Source organism: Cylas formicarius, unplaced genomic scaffold, assembly GCF_029955315.1.
Source record: "Cylas formicarius isolate icCylForm1 unplaced genomic scaffold, icCylForm1.1 PGA_scaffold_7__23_contigs__length_41026272, whole genome shotgun sequence".
NCBI lineage: Eukaryota > Metazoa > Arthropoda > Insecta > Coleoptera > Brentidae > Cylas > Cylas formicarius.
In genome coordinates, this window is record NW_026844352.1 from 15,226,374 (window position 1) to 15,244,878 (window position 18,505).

Sequence of the window (18,505 nt, forward strand, 5' to 3'; positions counted from 1 at the left end):
ATTGATTCACGGATGGAAAAATGTGATGACACTATACTCCGGGATATCATCCGTTCGCTCGTTGAACTCCGACTGGAATCCTGCATCCGACTGGAATCCTGCAAATCCTGCATCCGACTGGAATCCTGCAGACGTTTCGCCAAAATCTCACTTGGCATCTTCAATGCTCGCGCTCCGAAAACAGTGTTCGAAGTGTTTTCGGAGCGCGAGCATTGAAGATGCCAAGTGAGATTTTGGCGAAACGTCTGCAGGATTCCAGTCGGATGCAGGATCTGCAGGATTCCAGTCGGATGCAGGATTCCAGTCGGAGTTCAACGAGCGAACGGATGATATCCCGGAGTATAGTGTCATCATATATATATATATATATATATATATATATATATATATATATATATATATATATATATATATATATATATATATATATATATATATATATATATATATATATATATATATATATGTATATAGCCTGTATAACAATGTAACATACCAATTATTTCTATTCAATAATTTGCTTAAATTTTAGCTTACATTTAAAAAACAGTTACTAAACTTAATGTAAAATAATCCGTTAGAATACATGTACATCATTCATTCTCTTTTGTAATTTCATAAATACTTGTAATTTATATGTAGTTGTAGTTAGAAATGGGTTTAGTGTGAGTGGCCTTAAACCAGACTTTGCCCATGTAATCGTAATAAAGACTATTTATTATTATTATTATTATTATTGTTATTATTTTTTTTTTTATTTTTTTTTGTATGAGAGGTTATAAGGCGAATCTTCCTCAGCCCGTCCTAGGCGTCTCAAGACACCCTGGGGATGGATGGTGTGTCCCCTTGGCGACGACGGGTTGGCAACAGCCGACCGTGTAAACCCAGTGTGAGCGTACTCACACTTCCTCTCTTGACGACAAAACAGTGTGCCCTCCATCTGGAACTGCGTCAGCATTACTTCAGATGGAGTGTCGTCCGGACGTGCGTGATGTTCTCTCGCACCCTATGATCTTCCCCATGATCTTTCGGTCTCCTATTGACTAAGGTTCAGCGAGCTTGTACAAGATTTGGCCGTTCTATCCTCTTGGCAGAAAGTATTTGCTTTGCCATTTTGCAGACGTGGTCCCAATTTGTCGGTGACTCTAACATTTTTTCTACTAGGTTGTCTGGGCTTATGTGACCGAGTATTTGCTCTGCTATATTCCGCTGCATGTTCCATCTTGGGCAGAAAAATAGAGTGTGTTCAACCGTATCCACGTTTATGCAATAAAGGCACTCCTCGGTTTCGGCCAGATTGAAACGTTTGAAGTAGGCTTCAAAGCACCCATGCCCGGTGAGTATTTGTGTAAGAAAGAAATCTACTTCACCGTGTCGTCTCTCAAACCAGGGTCTTATATTTGGAATTAGCTTTTTACTCCATTCCGCTGTACCATCATCTATGTCCCATTCCTCTTGCCAGCACAACATCACCGCGTTTTGTGCTTCCGTTTTAGCGTCTGGTCCATATTTCTCTATACGGGCTCTGCACTTAACTAGGAGATTAATAGGTGGGATCCTAGCTATCACCATAAGTGCCTTATTGGAAGTTGTTCTGTATGCTTCGGAGACTCTTATGGCTACCCTCCTTTGAACACTACTCAGAATCCTTTTATAGACTTTCTTCTCAACTGCTTGCTCCCATATTGAGGCGCCATATAGTAGTATTGAAGTCACTACTGAGCATAATATCCTCCTGGTGCTTTCACGAGGCCCATTCACTTTTGGTAGAAGGCGACTGATGTTGTTCAAGGCCTTGTTGGCCTTTTCTGTTACGGCTCTGATGTGGGCCCCCATGGACATGTTTCTATCTAGTTTTATACCTAAATATCTGACTACTTCCTGACTCTGAACTGTTGTGTTTTCCACTGTGACTGAAATGTTTTTAACTTTCCTTCCAGCAACAAGTAGGAGTGCCTCTGTTTTTTGGGGGGCTAATTTCAGGTTTTTAGATTTCATCCATTCCGTGACATTGTAAAGGGCATGGTTGGCTACTGTTTCCATCATCTCGGCTTCTTTTACTTCTGCTAAGATAGCCAGATCGTCAGCATATCCGACAAGGGTAATACTATTTGGAACAGGAATTCGGAATACACCGTTGTAATACACATTCCATAGGGTTGGACCTATTACTGATCCCTGCGGGACCCCGCATGTGACGTCCATTTGCGCTGCCTCACCTATGCTTGAACACCTATCTTCGAAGTAGCTTGCTATGATGTTATACAGATAAGGGGCTATGTTACGATTTCGAAGCTCTTCCAATATACCACACCATGGTGCCGTGTTGAAGGCATTTTCGACGTCTACCGTGAGAAGAGCACATAACTTCCTCCTTCCCCACGGTGTCTGTTTTACTTCGTCTATCTTTTCTCGTATCCTTCTCAAAGCGCTGATAGTTGATCTCTTTTCCCGAAACCCATGCTGTTCTTCTGCCAGTGCGCCAGTCCTTTCAATTTCTTCCTTGAGACGTTTTACCAGCAAATGTTCCAGTAGCTTACCAGCTACATTGATTAAGCATATGGGTCTATACTTCTTATCCTGACCTGGTTTCTCTATAAGGATAAGTCGCGCCAATTTCCATATTCTAGGAAATTCTCCCTTCAGCAATATTTTGTTCATGAGGTCTGTGCACTCGTCAATATAATCCTTCGCAATTGTCTTTATAATTTCATCAGGGAGATTGTCCGGTCCAGGGGCTTTGCCATCCTTTATTTTTCCAACTGCAGTTCTTAGTTATTATTATTATTATTATTATTATTATTAATTTTAATCAATATTATTTCGATTGCATATTTTTTTCGGATGTTTTCAGAGATAATACCGAACGACTTGAATTTTGAAGTTTGACAACTGCGGTCACGTCAGTGCAGTATGGTAAACCTTTGAAGTCACTCGTTTATTAAACACTTGTTGCGTAATATACTATTTTTAATAATTTAATACTTTTGCTAGGTGTTCCCAATGAGGCCATGTTCCAGGTAACACAGCTGAGATACATAAGAAAGTTTAATACACAATTGATTTAGTTTGTTCATGTATACGGAATTTACTGTAGAGAAACTAACTTTAAATTTTTTGTAAAAAATTAATCCATCTTACCCACTTAACTACAGTCCAATTTTTGCATAGTTGTTATGATATATGATGTCATGTAACAGATCAAAAGCTTGTGGCATATTTGAGCGCTAAATTCCACTTTTAAAATATGAATTGCAATGATTTAAACGCCAAAAAGGAGTTTTAAAATGCCGTTATGACCATCATATGGTAAATGAATGGAACATGCAACTGTCTTATGTCCCTTAGTAAAATATTTTTTTAAACAAAACTAACTTAAATCACATTAAAAAGAAACAACCTAATTGTTTTAAATATCCAAAAAGCTTTTATTAAGTTAATCACAGTTAAAAAGGCATTATTTAACTTAAACTAATCAATGCACAGAATAAAAGCAGTGAACGAATGATATTACAATATAGCTAAAGTGTGCTATGATATATTTATATATAATATATATATATATATATATATATATATATATATATATATATATATATATATATATATATATATATATATATATATATATATATATATATATATATATATATATATATATATATATATATATATATATATATATATATATATATATATATATATATATATATATATATATATATATATATATATAATAATAATAATAATCTTATTTCTATCTCACTTATCTCTTATTTCTAATTCTATTACACAGATGGACACTTTAACACTTTATGGTAACGGGCTTTACAATATTGCTCTACAAATCATTGTGCTTCAGATATTTTTGTTAACACAGAGTAGTTGTATGGTTGGACTTTCTTCAGTATAAATTGCAAGTTTGATTTTGATGACGACCATATACACAGATGGATCTTTGGCAACTTTGTTATGAGTAGAAATACAAAGTGGGTTAAATTAGCAAACTAGTAGCATTTTATCGACTGATTACGATGGCGAATATAGAAAAGCAATTGAATGCAGGGTTCAGGAAAAAAATAGGAAAATGTACTCTTCTTAAGTGGAACACCCTGTATATTCTTAACTCTAACGTCCTTAAATCACCAACAGACCAAAAAGTGTCATATGCAATTTTAAGCCCATAGTTGAAAGTAACCGAATTATCAGCACATTTATCTTTTAGACTAAATGGCTATGAGTGGTTGCAAAATAAAACTCCATTTTCCTTTTATTGTTTTATTTGAGCTTAAGCATAATAATAACACCAATCTCCACGTCTTCATGTATTATAAAATTTTTTCGTCTCATTCTTTTAGCAAAGACGGTTTGATTATTTCTAAAGATTCGATAAGGCGCAGAAAAATTGTTCAAAGGAGCCAAATAGCAAACTATTGTCAAAAAATTGTTATCAATTATTTAATTTAATTTAACTGTATCACTTATTCAAAAATGGTTTCTACACATGAAGAAAATTGCTCCATGTTAGAATGCTATTCGGCATCAGGTAAATAAGGGCAAGAGAACGATAAATAAACCTATTTCCACCATGTTCCACAACATTTACAAATTTTTCTGCGCTTTAATCGAATCTTCAGATATAATGAAGCTGTTTTTGCCAAAAGAAGGAGATAAAAAAAAATTCTTGGATATTTTGAACTGTATCGTGACAATTCTATTCATAAAGACTTTAAATTAGTACTGTGGAAAGGATTTAAAAAAAATACAAATTTTGCCTTATAAATTACGACCAGCTCAGGTGCTTTTTGCAGGAGACGCAGAGGACTTTTTTTGTCATTGGTATGTTAATGTTGCCAAAACACAATTTTTAGTATATTTTGTGACTTGACGAACATAATTTTTCAAATTGTATTATATTCCAGAAGATCATAATTATTGGTCAAGAGAAAATTTATTGGTAGTACATCCGCGGAATCCACAAGTTCTTTTCAGCTTTAACGTTAGGTGCGGTATAATTGGTTCTCGCATTGTTGGTCCATATTTGCATTGCAATTATTACTGATATTCTAGATGGTTGTTAAGGTTGACCTCAAAAGTAGGCACATATCAATCTTTGACAACCATTTTCACACTAAATGGATAAATACAAATGGACCAATTCCTGGGCCTACTAGGTCACCAGATATAACCCCACTTGATTTATACTTGTGTGGTTATTTAAAGGACGAATGTTATGAGGAAAAATACCAACACGTTGGTGTTTTTAAGGCTGCAATAAGAGAAAAAAATAAACCATATAGGTGGTAGAACGATACTAAAGGCAATTCGCTCAATAGAAAAACTTGTTCAAAAATGCATTGAAGTACGAGGTGACGTTGTTAATAACATTAAGAGCTAATCATAAATTAATTAGGTTTTTTAGTTTATTTTTCTATTTACTTATTTTCATGTTTATTAGGCTCAAATAAAACAATAAAGAGAAAATGGAGTTTTATTTGACAACCACTCATAGTCGAAACGAGAAATGTGCTGATAATTGGGTTATTTTCAATTTTAGGCGAATATTGTATGTGATTTATATATTTATATATATATATATATATATATATATATATATATATATATATATATATATATATATATATATATATATATATATATATATATATATATATATATATATATATATATATATATATACTTGTGGATTCCGCGGATGTACTACCAATAAATTTTCTCTTGACCAATAATTATGATCTTCTGGAATATAATACAATTTGAAAAATTATGTTCGTCAAGTCACAAAATATACCAAAAATTGTGTTTTGGCAACATTAACATACCAATGACAAAAAAAGTCCTCTGCGTCTCCTGCAAAAAGCACCTGAGCTGGTCGTAATTTATAAGGCAAAATTTGTATTTTAACTATATCTTGAATAGAATTGTCACGATACAGTTCAAAATATCCAAGAACTTTTTTTTTATCTCCTTCTTTTGGCAAAAACAGCTTCATTATATCTGAAGATTCGATTAAAGCGCAGAAAAATCTGTAAATGTTGTAGAACATGGTGCAAATAATTTTATTTATATTTATTTTACGCATGCCGAATAGCATTCTAACATGTCGCACTTTTCTTCATGTGTAGAAACCATTTTTGAATAAGTGATACAGTTAAATTAAATTAAATAATTGATAACAATTTTTTGACAATAGTTTGCTATTTGGCTCCTTTGAACCGTCTTTGCTAAAAGAATGAGATGAAAAAATTTTATAATACATGAAGACGTGGAGATTGGTGTTATTATTATGTTTAAGCTCAAATAAAACAATAAAAGGAAAATGGAGTTTTATTTCGGAACCACTCATAGCCATTTAGTCTAAAAGATAAATGTGCTGATAATTCGGTTATTTTCAACTATGGGCTTAAAATTGCATATGACATTTTTTGTTCTGTTGGTGATTTAGGGACGTTAGAGTTAAGAATATACAGGGTGTTCCATTTAAGAAGAGTACATTTTCCTATTTTTTTCCTGAACCCTGCATTTAATTGCTTTTCTATATTCACCATCGTAATCAGTCGATAAAATGCTACTAGTTTGCTAATTTAACCGACTTTGTATTTCTACTCATAACAAAGTTGCCAAAGATCCATCTGAAATTACAAAATAGAATGAATGATGTACATGTATTCTAACGGATTATTTTGCATTAAGTTTAGTAACTGTTTTTTTAAATGTAAGCTAAAATTTTTACATGAACCAAGTAACTTTGATTTGAAGCCGCTATTTAAGGAGTCGAACAGGTTTACAGCATTATATGTAAAAGAACATTGAACTTTTTTTGTTTTGTGCAATGGCATAGTAAGTGATGATTGGTGTCTTAGATTCAAGACATGAATGGATTTCCTAAGCTAATTTGTCATTCAAATATTTTGGAATGTTGGAATTTATTACACTTTTCAAACAGCATAAAAAGTTGTATATGAAAACATCTTTGATTTTTAACCAATTCAATCTTTTGAGAGCGGCTGATATGTGGTCAAACTTGCGTAGGTTAAAAATAAAGCGACAAGTATTTTGAATTTTTTGTAGACGATAAGATGTAACAGCGTCCAAACAGGGGTAATACACAATGTTACAATAAGACAAGCGAGAGAGGATTAGACTTTGACACAACTGTAGTTTCATATCGTAGGACAATATATCTCTATTTGAATGTAATAATTTTAAACTCATATAACGTTGTTTGGAGATGTGCTTAATATGATTCAAGAATTTCATATTCTCGTCAATATATAGACCCAAATTTTTAACAAATTCTACAACTTGAATGACATTGTTGTCAACGTATAATTTCATTTTGGACTTCAAACTGTTTCTTTTCCTCTTAGGGGCAAAAATAATGACACTACACTTTGATGGATTTAAACGTAAATTATGATCCTCCGCAAAGGTGACTATGTTTTCCAAATCCTTATTTATGCTGTTCACTGCCTCCTCGCAACGGTCGCGTTCGAAACTATGGAACAATTGCTTATCATCGGCAAAAAATTGTACTTGGCTCTGCTCTGTATAAATCAAAAACAATAATGGTCCTAATACTGAAACCCTGTGGTACCCCTGATGGAATATCTAGAGTAGTTGATAGCCGGTCCTGCAACAGAACTTTTTGACACCTGTTATATAGATACGATTCACAAAAGCTTAACGCTTTGTCATCAAATCCCATATACCGAGACTTGGCAATCTATAATTAATAGTATCAAAGGCTTTTGTAATATCCAGTACAATGGAGTAAATTTTGTAATGATTTGGAAAACAGATATCGCACGATTTCAATTTCCCCAAACTGGAATACCATAGCATAATCTCGAATAGATTCAAAACATTTTTTTTAGGAACCAATAACTGTGCAGCTTTAAAGAACAGTCAATAGTCTTAGACAGAAAGAATGGAAAATATAAAAAAAGTTAAAATAAATCGCAAAATATCCAAAATAGGTGTATGAGATATTTAATAAAAGTTGTAGTTTTTTGTAAGATTTTTCAAATGAAATGATCCAAATTTAATCGTTTATTTTGAACACCCTGTAGCATCTAATTCAAATTAAGTAGCATGTATTTTTTACGTCAATATTACGCCAATATCAAATATGAGTAATATATAATAGTAATAGTTAAAGAATTTGTAAAATAATTCAAAACAATATTAAAAACTAGGGTGTTTCATTAAAAAAAAATTATGTTTTAATCGTCGAGATTTTTTGAGCTATCCTGTATACTTTAAAATAATTTTAAATTGTGCGTCCCAACAATCTTTACAACTTTTGTATTTAACATTTTGTCATAACTTTTGAAAGCAATGAGATAATGAACTTTGTATATCAACTGCGTGAACTGAACCTATAATAAAGCTCTGCTAGTGCTATCTTAGAGTCGCAGTGTCTTTGCATTTTTTATGGCATTAGTAGTCATGTCGTGGCAGATAGGAATAAGCTAACAAGACAATGACACTATAAGTACAATATAGAACTAAGGAAATATGAGAGTATGTCCCAGACTAGTTAGAGACCGGCAAATTGTTCGAATACTTTTTGGTTTCTTTAAACAAATAATAAGAAAATTTTGTGTTAACTTTCACCACCTTTTGTCTAGAAAAATGAAAATATTATTTCTAAATTCGGCAATTGCTTCATGACACTTTCACGAAGGTACCTGCAAAACAATAGAAAATCAGCGTTCGTTTATTATTTTTATTGCACGGTTTATGATAATGCTGCATATCCGTCTGCTGCTGTTTATTTGCGGGTCATGAACACGAGTATGTCTTTAAATAATCTTAATCTTAAATAAAACTCAAGGCTTCGCAGTGGTTTTCACAATAGATTGGAGATGTAGTAAACGTAATATTTATATTTTGTCGTGTTCCAGGTTGTTAGCATAATTTGGATGCTCTATATCTTGCGCTGCATATACGGCGATGCCCAGGAGACTAAATTAGTCACTACGCACTTGGAAAAATCAAAGTCAACATCTCTAAATGCAATTATAAGCAGCAGTACAGATGATTTGGAACCCGCGGCAGCAGAATCATACCCCTACAGATCATCCAGATACGCCCACAGGGAAATCGACTGCAGTTCCTGCAACCAGATTCCTTGGATCCCCATAACTGGCAGAAAGTTACACTTTACGAGTCCAGAGGTTGTATTTAATAGTCGCGCAAACATTCCGGAACACAGGAACTTTTTATACCCACCGATTGACCAATACGGTGCCCCCCAGGGTTACTACGGTGAACCCAAGCATGGAGAAGTGGCGGAATTTATGTTACCTCCTCCCCTTTTCATCAGAAAACCATCCTCTTCCCTAAACGCTATAAAACCCCCAGTTTCGAGTTTTTACTCTAAACCGTCGACGTTCAGTAAATTGCCCAACTTTGCGTTTGATTCTCTAGTGGGACCTACTTACCAATCAATACTCTATAGTTCCCCGCAGCCAAGGCTGAACCTGCATAAACTTCAGCAAATTGCATCCGTCAATAATTACAGACCCATCTCTTCAAATTTCCGACCGCCGCCACCGCCCTATCAACCACACTCATTTCCGGGAATAAACCATTTGCCTTTAGCTCAAACTCATTTGCCTTTTGCCACACCTTCGGATAGCTACGGAAAGCCAGTTCAAAATTTAAATTTCGTTCAAAAAACTCAGAGTTCCCACCTGCCGACTGCGAAGCCATCTGATAGCTACGGTAACCCAGTTACTGGCAATCATTTACCATATCTAGACACAATTACCCTTGCCAGTGGAGACGACCGAGACTACCCAGATATTCAAGTGGTGCCAAGCGTGCAGATAGCGGACTACACGGCATCGATCGAGCATCCGATCAACCTGATCCAGTCTCCATTGTTGGACCTTATCGCTCGAGACGAAGCCTTAGCGACTCAAGAGAAAAGCAATTTAGCTGATAATAGGAAGCACACTTTGAGCGACAGCGCGGAAGCTTCAACTGAATTTAAACTTCACGAGAATCCTATATTCGTCAAGGACATACTTGCGTCTGAGAGTACGATTAACAGCACCACCATAAATACCAAAAGGGACAACGACAAGTTTTTGGGTACGGGATTTGCTCCAGTAAGTCCAACTATAGCAAATGGCGATAAAATTCTACAAGGCACTGCAACTGACAAATACAACCTTGCACAACCTTCGTTGGAGTATAATTTAATATCCACGGTGATGTTACCTCCACCTCCCTCAAAGTCAACCTGGAATTCCGAAAAACTGCCTCCAGCAGAAATGAAAGACAAATGGTTTTTGAACAAAAAATACGACACTTTGTCGCCAACTTTTAATCCTCCTCCAATAACTAACGGGAAACCACAGTGGAACATTTTCACAGAGCAAGAACGTCCGCAGGACGTCAGCTCGAGCACTAAAGTTTACAATATTAAAGACTTACTCGCCAATCAAAGTTCTGCCTTATATTTGAAGCACCATTTGCCTTACGACGTGATAACTTTACAGAGGAATATCGACGACTGGACCCATCAATCTTACGCAAAGCACATTAACTTTGGTGACAAGATACGCAAGTTTAAAGAAGTGAAACAGATTCCTGACAAGTACTTAACCACCCATAATTACGACGTTGATCATTTGGCGGCAGGTTCATCAAGGGAAGAATCAATTAGCAACGAGATTGAAAGTAATTCGATCGACTCCGATGAATCAATCACTACCACCAGTTTACCTTTTATAAGATACGTACCGACGACTGAAAATGTCTCTCAATGGAATACCTCTCAAGTATTACTTTCGAACGTTACTCAAGAAAAAGTGTACATTGTTACGCCACAAAGTAAAGTAGCAGTGACTCCAACTCCTACGACTGCTTTCAGTATGGCTCCGAAGATCCAGAACGGGAAAGTTAACATGGCTTCGACCATGACCAAAATTAGCATCAGGGTAGAACCTCAGAGCGAGACAAGAGTGGGGAACGAAATTTTAACGAATCCCATAAAGGTGGTCTACAGCGAATGGCCTCACTTAAGTAAGAATTTTAATTTGCATTCGTAGTTAATTGTTCCAGTATTTATTTTGCAGTAAATAATTTAGAGACCACCACATCTACAGTACGACCTACCTCGAGTCATCCCTTGCTAGGACTTATGGGTCTTTATTCTTACAACCCTCCACCAGATTCTACCGTGGAAACCATTTCTGGCCATTCAAAGGTAAATTTATACATTTGGATAATAAATTATATTAATTTTTTTATTTTCTAGGTGTCCACAGTAGTTACCCCAGCGAATTCCCATCAGCAGGGTATGCCTTCGACAGAAGAGCCGTTAATAGCAAACATTGAAGGATTATGAAAACTGTTTTTGTTTCTTCTTTTTCTATTTAATTTATTTTGTATGATATGGATAAAAATAAATGAGTATTATATGCAGTTCACTTGATTAACTGAAACCTGTAGGGCAGCGTAGCGAGGTATCAGATTTCAGAAAACAACTGTGAATAACAATTTGTGATTTTTATAGGAGTTACAAAAATTTTTGCTCAAAAAGTTTAAAAATGTTCCTATATATTTAGATTTTGACAAGTTGATGTTTTTTATTGGAACATTTTGATAGTAGTGATTATTAACAAAATATGTTTTTTGAATTTCCTACACAGTTTGATTTCCCATTGTGCCAAAGGTCTAAATTTTGCGCCCCAATTGGAATTTGGCGGAGTGTATATTGAAGTAAGGGGGTGTTTTTTTCGATGTATAGAACTTTAAGTTGCAATAAAACAACGATGGATTATTCGATTGACATAAATTTTATTTATCCGAAAGATAATCTTGTGGCATTACATTTTAAGTACGAGTTCTGGCATATAACCGCCACGGCCATGTAGTCCAATTTTCGACGACTTTTTCCAACATTTGTGGCCGTATATCGGCAATAACACGGCGAATGTTGTCTTCCAAATGGTCAAATGTTTGTGGCTTATCCGCATAGACCAATGACTTTACATAGCCCTGCAGAAAGTAGTTTAGCGATGTTAAATCACAAGATCATGGAGACCAATTCACAGGTCCAAAACGTGAAATTAGGAGGTCACCAAACGTGTCTTTCAATAAATCGATTGTGGCATGAGCTGTGTGACATGTTGCGCCGTCTTGTTGAAACTACATATCCTGGACATCATAGTTTTTTAATTCAGGAATGAAAGAGTTAGTAATCATAGTTCTATACCGATCACCATTGACTGTAACGTTCTGACCATCATCGTTTTTGCAGAAGTACGGAACAATGAATCCACCAGCCCATAAAGCGCACCAAACAGTCAGTTTTTCTGGATGTAACGGTGTTTCGACATACACTTGAGGATTAGCTTCGCTCCAAATGGGGCAGTTTTGTTTGTTGACGTAGCCATTCAACCAGAAGTGCGTTTCATCGCTAAACAAAATTCGCTTATGAAAATCGGGAACAGCAATCTCGTTTTGGGCCCATTCGACGAATCTACGCCTTACTTGATGATCGTTTGGCTTCAATTCTTGCACGAGTTGGATTTTGTAAGCACGTAAAACATCCTTCTGCAAAATCTTCCACAAAGTGGATGGACACAGATCCAATTCCTGTGCTCGATAGCGAATGGACTCATTCGGGTCTTCCTCAATGCTACGCTCTACAGCAGCAATAGCTTCTTCTGTACGCACCATACGGCGTCTCTGAAGACGCGAGTTATCAATAAGAGTAAACGTGGTGCGAAAACGTTCCATGATTAATCGAATTAACTGCTCTGATTGACGATTTTGTCGACGATAAAATGGACGTAGTGCGCGATACGTATTCCGCACAGAAACATTATTTTCGAAATAAAATTGCACTATTTGCAAGCGTTGTTCAGGCGTGAGTCTATTCATGATGAATTGCCAAACCAAACTGAGAGTAAATCACTTGTCAGCTGTTAAATCGGTCGCCATCTTGAACAGTAATGCCAACTTAAAGTTCTATACATCGAAAAAAAAACACACATTACTTGTGAAATATTTTTGTTCGTTCCATATGTGATTAGAATCACAGCTATTTTGGTCCAATATGGGGAGGGGGGAGGGTTACATCGTAGGAAACCGTCAAAGCCATAACGCCAAAACTAATATGCTAGAAATATATCACCACCATATCCATATTGGAAAAAAATGTTCGACAAAGTTGTAGTCACAGAAAATCCTAAAAAAATGCATTCTGCTAAATTCGATGTGCAGCAAGTATTTTATATGCCAACAGATTCTACAAACCCCATTCTTTTTTACATTACAAACACACATATAATTTAACAATCAATTGGAATGCAATTCTAACCAGAATCGAAACAGCAACCAGAAATGTGGTAAATTGAATTGCAAAAAAAATTGTCCAAAGTAAAAAAAAAAGTTAATTATGGGAAACCGAAACATTACTTAAGATGAGGTACTAGAAAGCATTCCCTATTGTAATAAAAATTAAAACGTATTATGATTCTTTCGTGTAGAATACGACAATTTTCTTTTGGCCCTACATAGAATAAAGAAGCGTGCGTTCAAAATGCGGTGACATTGAAAAGATATTTGCAACTCTGGAAGTGTACAAGATGATTGTCGGATAAAAACATTGAGTAAGAAACTGAAGAAGAAAACTTTTGCTCCCAACCACTGGATAGTATATTTAATGAAGATGTTCTCTTTAGGTTTTTTTATATCACCGCCATTGCAATTTTTTGTATTATTTACTTCTTAGAAAACTCTAGAATGTTGATGAGCAATAGCTCTGCAGGCCAAAAAGGCTGCTTGGTTGATTTTGTTTTTCCATTATTTTCTGTCTTCTGCTTTCCTTTTTCAACCGTTAATGTCTAATTCATCCATGTCTTTCACCTCGTCCATCCGTCCATCCATCCACGTCCACAATCTTAGGTTCGGCAAATAGCTTTGCAGTTCCTGATTGATTCTTCTTTCCCATCTATCACCGATTTTCCCTCTTTTAAATATTTGGCGCAAACACTTTCTTTCCCAAACTGGTAATATTTTTTACTCGCTTTTGTGGATTGTCCATGTTCTGCTTCTATATTTAGTTAGATCTATATCTATCGGCTCATTGCCGAACGGAACCTAGTAAATCCCATGTAAATTTTTAGATACCCAAATATTGACTCCCTGTACATTTTGTAGCAAAGTTGTAATATAACTTTTTGAAGGGACCAGTTAATCGCACATACGTTAATCATGTACCGAGTTTGAATAATTTTTAATAAGTTAATCTTCAATTATTGAATCAAATATTATGGAAAAATTACAAAAATCAATACAGCAAACATCAGCGCATATTTTCGATGACACTATTTCCAAAATTTGACGATGTCATGCTGGACAATGAAATATCATATACAGGTTAGTTTATAACGTTTGGTTTCATGCATTCAAAATAACCTGAGTATATAGGTATTATGTTTTTCTTAGGATCAAACTCATACTCGATTCTTAAGACCTCCTGGTCCCTTAAAGCGTTCTTGGAATGAATTATATTTAATTGACGGTTTAAGCGACAACGCAGCTTTAAGGAAAGACCCTCAAGTCTTTTATAAAATGAAATAATAATTATAATAAAAATACGGCTACAAAACATTGCTAAAAAGAAATATTATTTAAAATAAACATTATTTTTGAAGTAAATATTAAAAGAATCCTGCATTAACAGTGTCCCAATAATATAACGTCCGAAAATTCCCACCTTTTTATTTCTTGAGGATATTGGCTTGGAGTATGAACACAACGATATTCAATGTCTTGGCTCCAATACCGAAAGTTTTCAACATTTGGTATATTGTTGGGTGTTAAACAAATATATATTTTTTAAATCCCTATAATTTTTTTGATTTTTTCATTTTAAAACAAACTGTTACTCTTTTTTCTTAATCGCCTTTCCGGAGCTCTTGGTGCTCTTCGAATTTTGTTTGTTTGTTTTTTTAATGTGCGCAAAACTGTATGATGTTTATTTACAGGTTGTCCAAGAATTCTCGAACTAATCATTATGTTTGCCTCCACATGCAGTAAAATGTTCAAACCTCTATCGTCCCTTTCTTCCTCCATTCTAAGATATTCTCACCAATAGAAAATCAGACCAAATATTGGGTCATTCTGTTTACCAAAAACCTTTTCACACAGACCGATTAATGCATTGTCAGATCACTATCCGACCCAAAAATCGTGGGTTATCAACTCTCTTGTCTACAGAGCCATGAAACTATCTCAAGCGGAGTCAATGAATCCAGAATTAAATCACCTTACATCTTCTGTCTAATAATTTTCACATTATAGGTATTAAGCGTTCCATCACAAAGTACACTTCACCGCCAACTTCCACTGACAATGAATCCGAAAGCAACCTCACACTTGCCACTTCCTTACATTCAAAACATCACTGAGCACATATAAAAAGTTTTAAAGAAATATAAAGTCAAAACCAGATTTAATACTTAATACTTAATAATTAATACTTTAATACTTAAAATTTTCGATCAGTCAAAGACAAAATTCCCTTTTGAGATTTCATGCATATGCGGCAAGAAATACATTGCAGAGACCGGACGAAAAAAATCAACTATGCTGAAAGAACATGAAGGAGTCTTAAGACTAGGACAAATAAACATATCAGCAATTGCCGAACACAGTCACGAAATCGGATATAAAATTTTATTCGGTAAAACAAAAATTCTTGCCTATAAGCAATTCTTTTACCAACGAAAAATCCGACAATCTTTTGAAATCTATAAGCACCCCAACAGTCTGAACTGCGACTCATGTCTTTACCTTTCACCAATATCCGAATCAGTCATTTGGAACAATGTGCATGGCCTAGAGTAGCATGCCAGTTTCAGTTAAGCTCTGCCAAGAGGATGGTTATCGAAACGTCAGCAAGTTCGATTAATCATCAACCGACACAGGGAGACTGCAGAAGATTTGTAAATTGTGGCTTATTTGTTTTTATTCTGTTGAAGGCTTATTCAAAGTCTATAAATATAACGTGTGTGTCCTTTTCTCCCAACTCTCGGCCTGGTTTTCTCTGAGTATGAAAATTTTATCCATTACAGATCTGTCGTTGCCAACCCGCACTTTACACTCACTTTATATATGAGATTTCTAGATTATATTCAATTGGGTTATCCCTATGTAGTTCTCATATTCAGATCTGTTACTTTTCTTGTAAATAGAAAAGTAACAGATCTGTTACTTTTCTATACATCAGTAAAGTAGTCTTTTTCCATTGATCCGGAATCACATTCTGCCTTCACATTTCATGAGGTTTTTGTCGCCATATTTAATAATTTCCACTGTTATATTGTCCTCGACGACAGTTTTGTTGTTCTTAAGTTGACATGTAATATCTGTTAACTCTTCCACCGTTGGTTAGTTTTGGTTAGATGGTTGGTTGGGTAGTGGTTCTACCTCTTCTACTTCTGTTACATGTTTATCTAGCTATGCCTTCCATAGAACTAATATTACGCTTTTATCTGCTAACCATTTCACTCCTTTGTCTTTACAAATTTGACTTTTTGCTTGATGCTTCTATTTTGTTCTTTGATATCGAGATACCTTTTCCGCATTTCATTCTTTTGGTAGTTATTGGTTATTTCTTCTAGGCACTATTCATGATAGGTACTTCTCTTTTATCTCTTAATGTTCTCTTACATTTTTTTGATGTTCTTTATGTCTTGTGTGTTATGTTTTAACGGTCGCTATTTTTTTTTAATTTTTGACGTTTAACTCGATTTCACATGTTAGCCTGTATCATTTCCGCCCTCATTCTCTTCCACATGTCTTCTATATCAACAGTTTCCGGTATATATTCTAACTTTCTTTCTAGGTTTATTTTATGCTTTTTGTTTGTCTCATTTTCCTCTAGTCTCTTCGAATTGCATTTGGATTGTATTGGAATCTTCTTTAATTATAATTTATTCCTTTTGTGTTTCGTTTAGATATCTCTTATTTTAGTTAAGAGTGAAAAAACGTATTTGTGATTGGTCGGAAGGAGAGGGGTGGAGAGAGCAAGATGGAAAGTATCTATTATACAGAAATCGTTTTAGATGGCACTAGAGACAATGATCATCGGGCAACTATTGTCGGTCGCTGTGCACGTCCTATACGAAAATCAGAGCGAATCTCGCGGTCTGGGGAAGCGTATGTGTGTTTTTTACATACGCGCTAGTACAAAAAAAACTGCTTTTAAAAGTGTTACTATGTATAAAGTATATTAATTGAGATAAAAACAAAATTAAAAACGATTTTTTTTGTAATTTTCAGAATTTTATCGGTGACATATGGGCAAGACGGAAAATTCGATTTGAGGGCAAGATGGAACGCTTTCCGTTTTGCATGCATGTCATTTTTTCTCCATTCCATTACTTTAGATGCTCTCATTTTTTTCTAGATGGTCTTCCAATATATAAGCGAGAGTAGTCGAGGATCTTGGAGTAAAGATGCAATGCAAAATGCTAAAGCTACATCAATAACTTCCGCATCAAAGAAATATAGGATTCCGATCGGTACATTATACCGACAAAAACTGGGTGGGTCTCAACTTGTTTTCTCCAGGGAACTTGAGCTCGAAATTTGTGTTAGCTATTTACAATTGGCAATCTTTTTTATGGGCTAACAGGAGGAAGCTTGCAGAAATTGACTTACGAAGTGGCGGCCCGAAATTAAATTTCGCATCCTATCACAAGTGAAAAAGCTGGATGAGCATGGTGGTTTTATGCATTGGTATCCTCAACTAGCATACAAAATACCAGAACAGTCCTATGTGCTCCTCATGTAATCGCACAGTTGATCGTTTCTATAATAACTTATCGACTGTTCTTTTCCAAAACAGTTCTTGTCAAGACCGGATGAAACTGGTGTTAAAACTAGCGCTTTTAGAGCTTCTAGGGTAATTTCTGAAAAAATCAAGGGGTTATTTATATAGCAGAAAAGGGGAACTGACCACTGTAATATGCGCTTGCAGCACCTCAGGACGCTTTATTCCTGCCACATTTATTGAGGAAACTAAACCTACTGCAGACAAACCAGCACGAGAAAAACATGTGATCATGGCAAGCATTCCCCCACAAACTAACCACAAGTTGCAATCACTATACCAGTATACGGATCATTTAAAGTGGTGTTTGAGACACTTTGATGGCACTTTCCAAAAAAAAAAATTATGCCGCAAGAAGTATATATGAAAAAAGTGCCACAGCACAAAATGCCACCAGTGGTTTTAAAAAGGCTATAAGTTTCTCATGTGATAGAGAATTGTTCACTGATGTAGATTTTGCTCCGAAAACGCTCCAGTGATTTCAGCAACTGTTGATGGAGAAGAGTAACTGAATGGGCAGCCGGAAGGAATAGAAAATGAGGAGTTAAAAGGAACACAGAATGAAGAGTCAATAGCAATATAGAATGAAGTTTTAGGAGGAACACATAATAACGA

The 18,505-nt window shown here is 35.2% G+C and overlaps 1 protein-coding gene across 1 annotated transcript in view; it reads left to right on the forward strand.

Moving 5' to 3' along the window:
- Window positions 1–11,457, forward strand: part of LOC132704727 (uncharacterized) — a 28,759-nt gene extending 17,302 nt beyond the window's left edge. Inside the window, exons 4-6 of the mRNA XM_060674930.1 lie at window positions 8,931–11,061; window positions 11,115–11,245; window positions 11,297–11,457. Coding sequence (XP_060530913.1) covers window positions 8,931–11,061; window positions 11,115–11,245; window positions 11,297–11,386 — 2,352 coding nt within the window. The 3' untranslated portion in view covers window positions 11,387–11,457. The remainder of the gene's footprint in view (window positions 1–8,930; window positions 11,062–11,114; window positions 11,246–11,296) is intronic.
- Window positions 11,458–18,505: the final 7,048 nt, after the last annotated feature.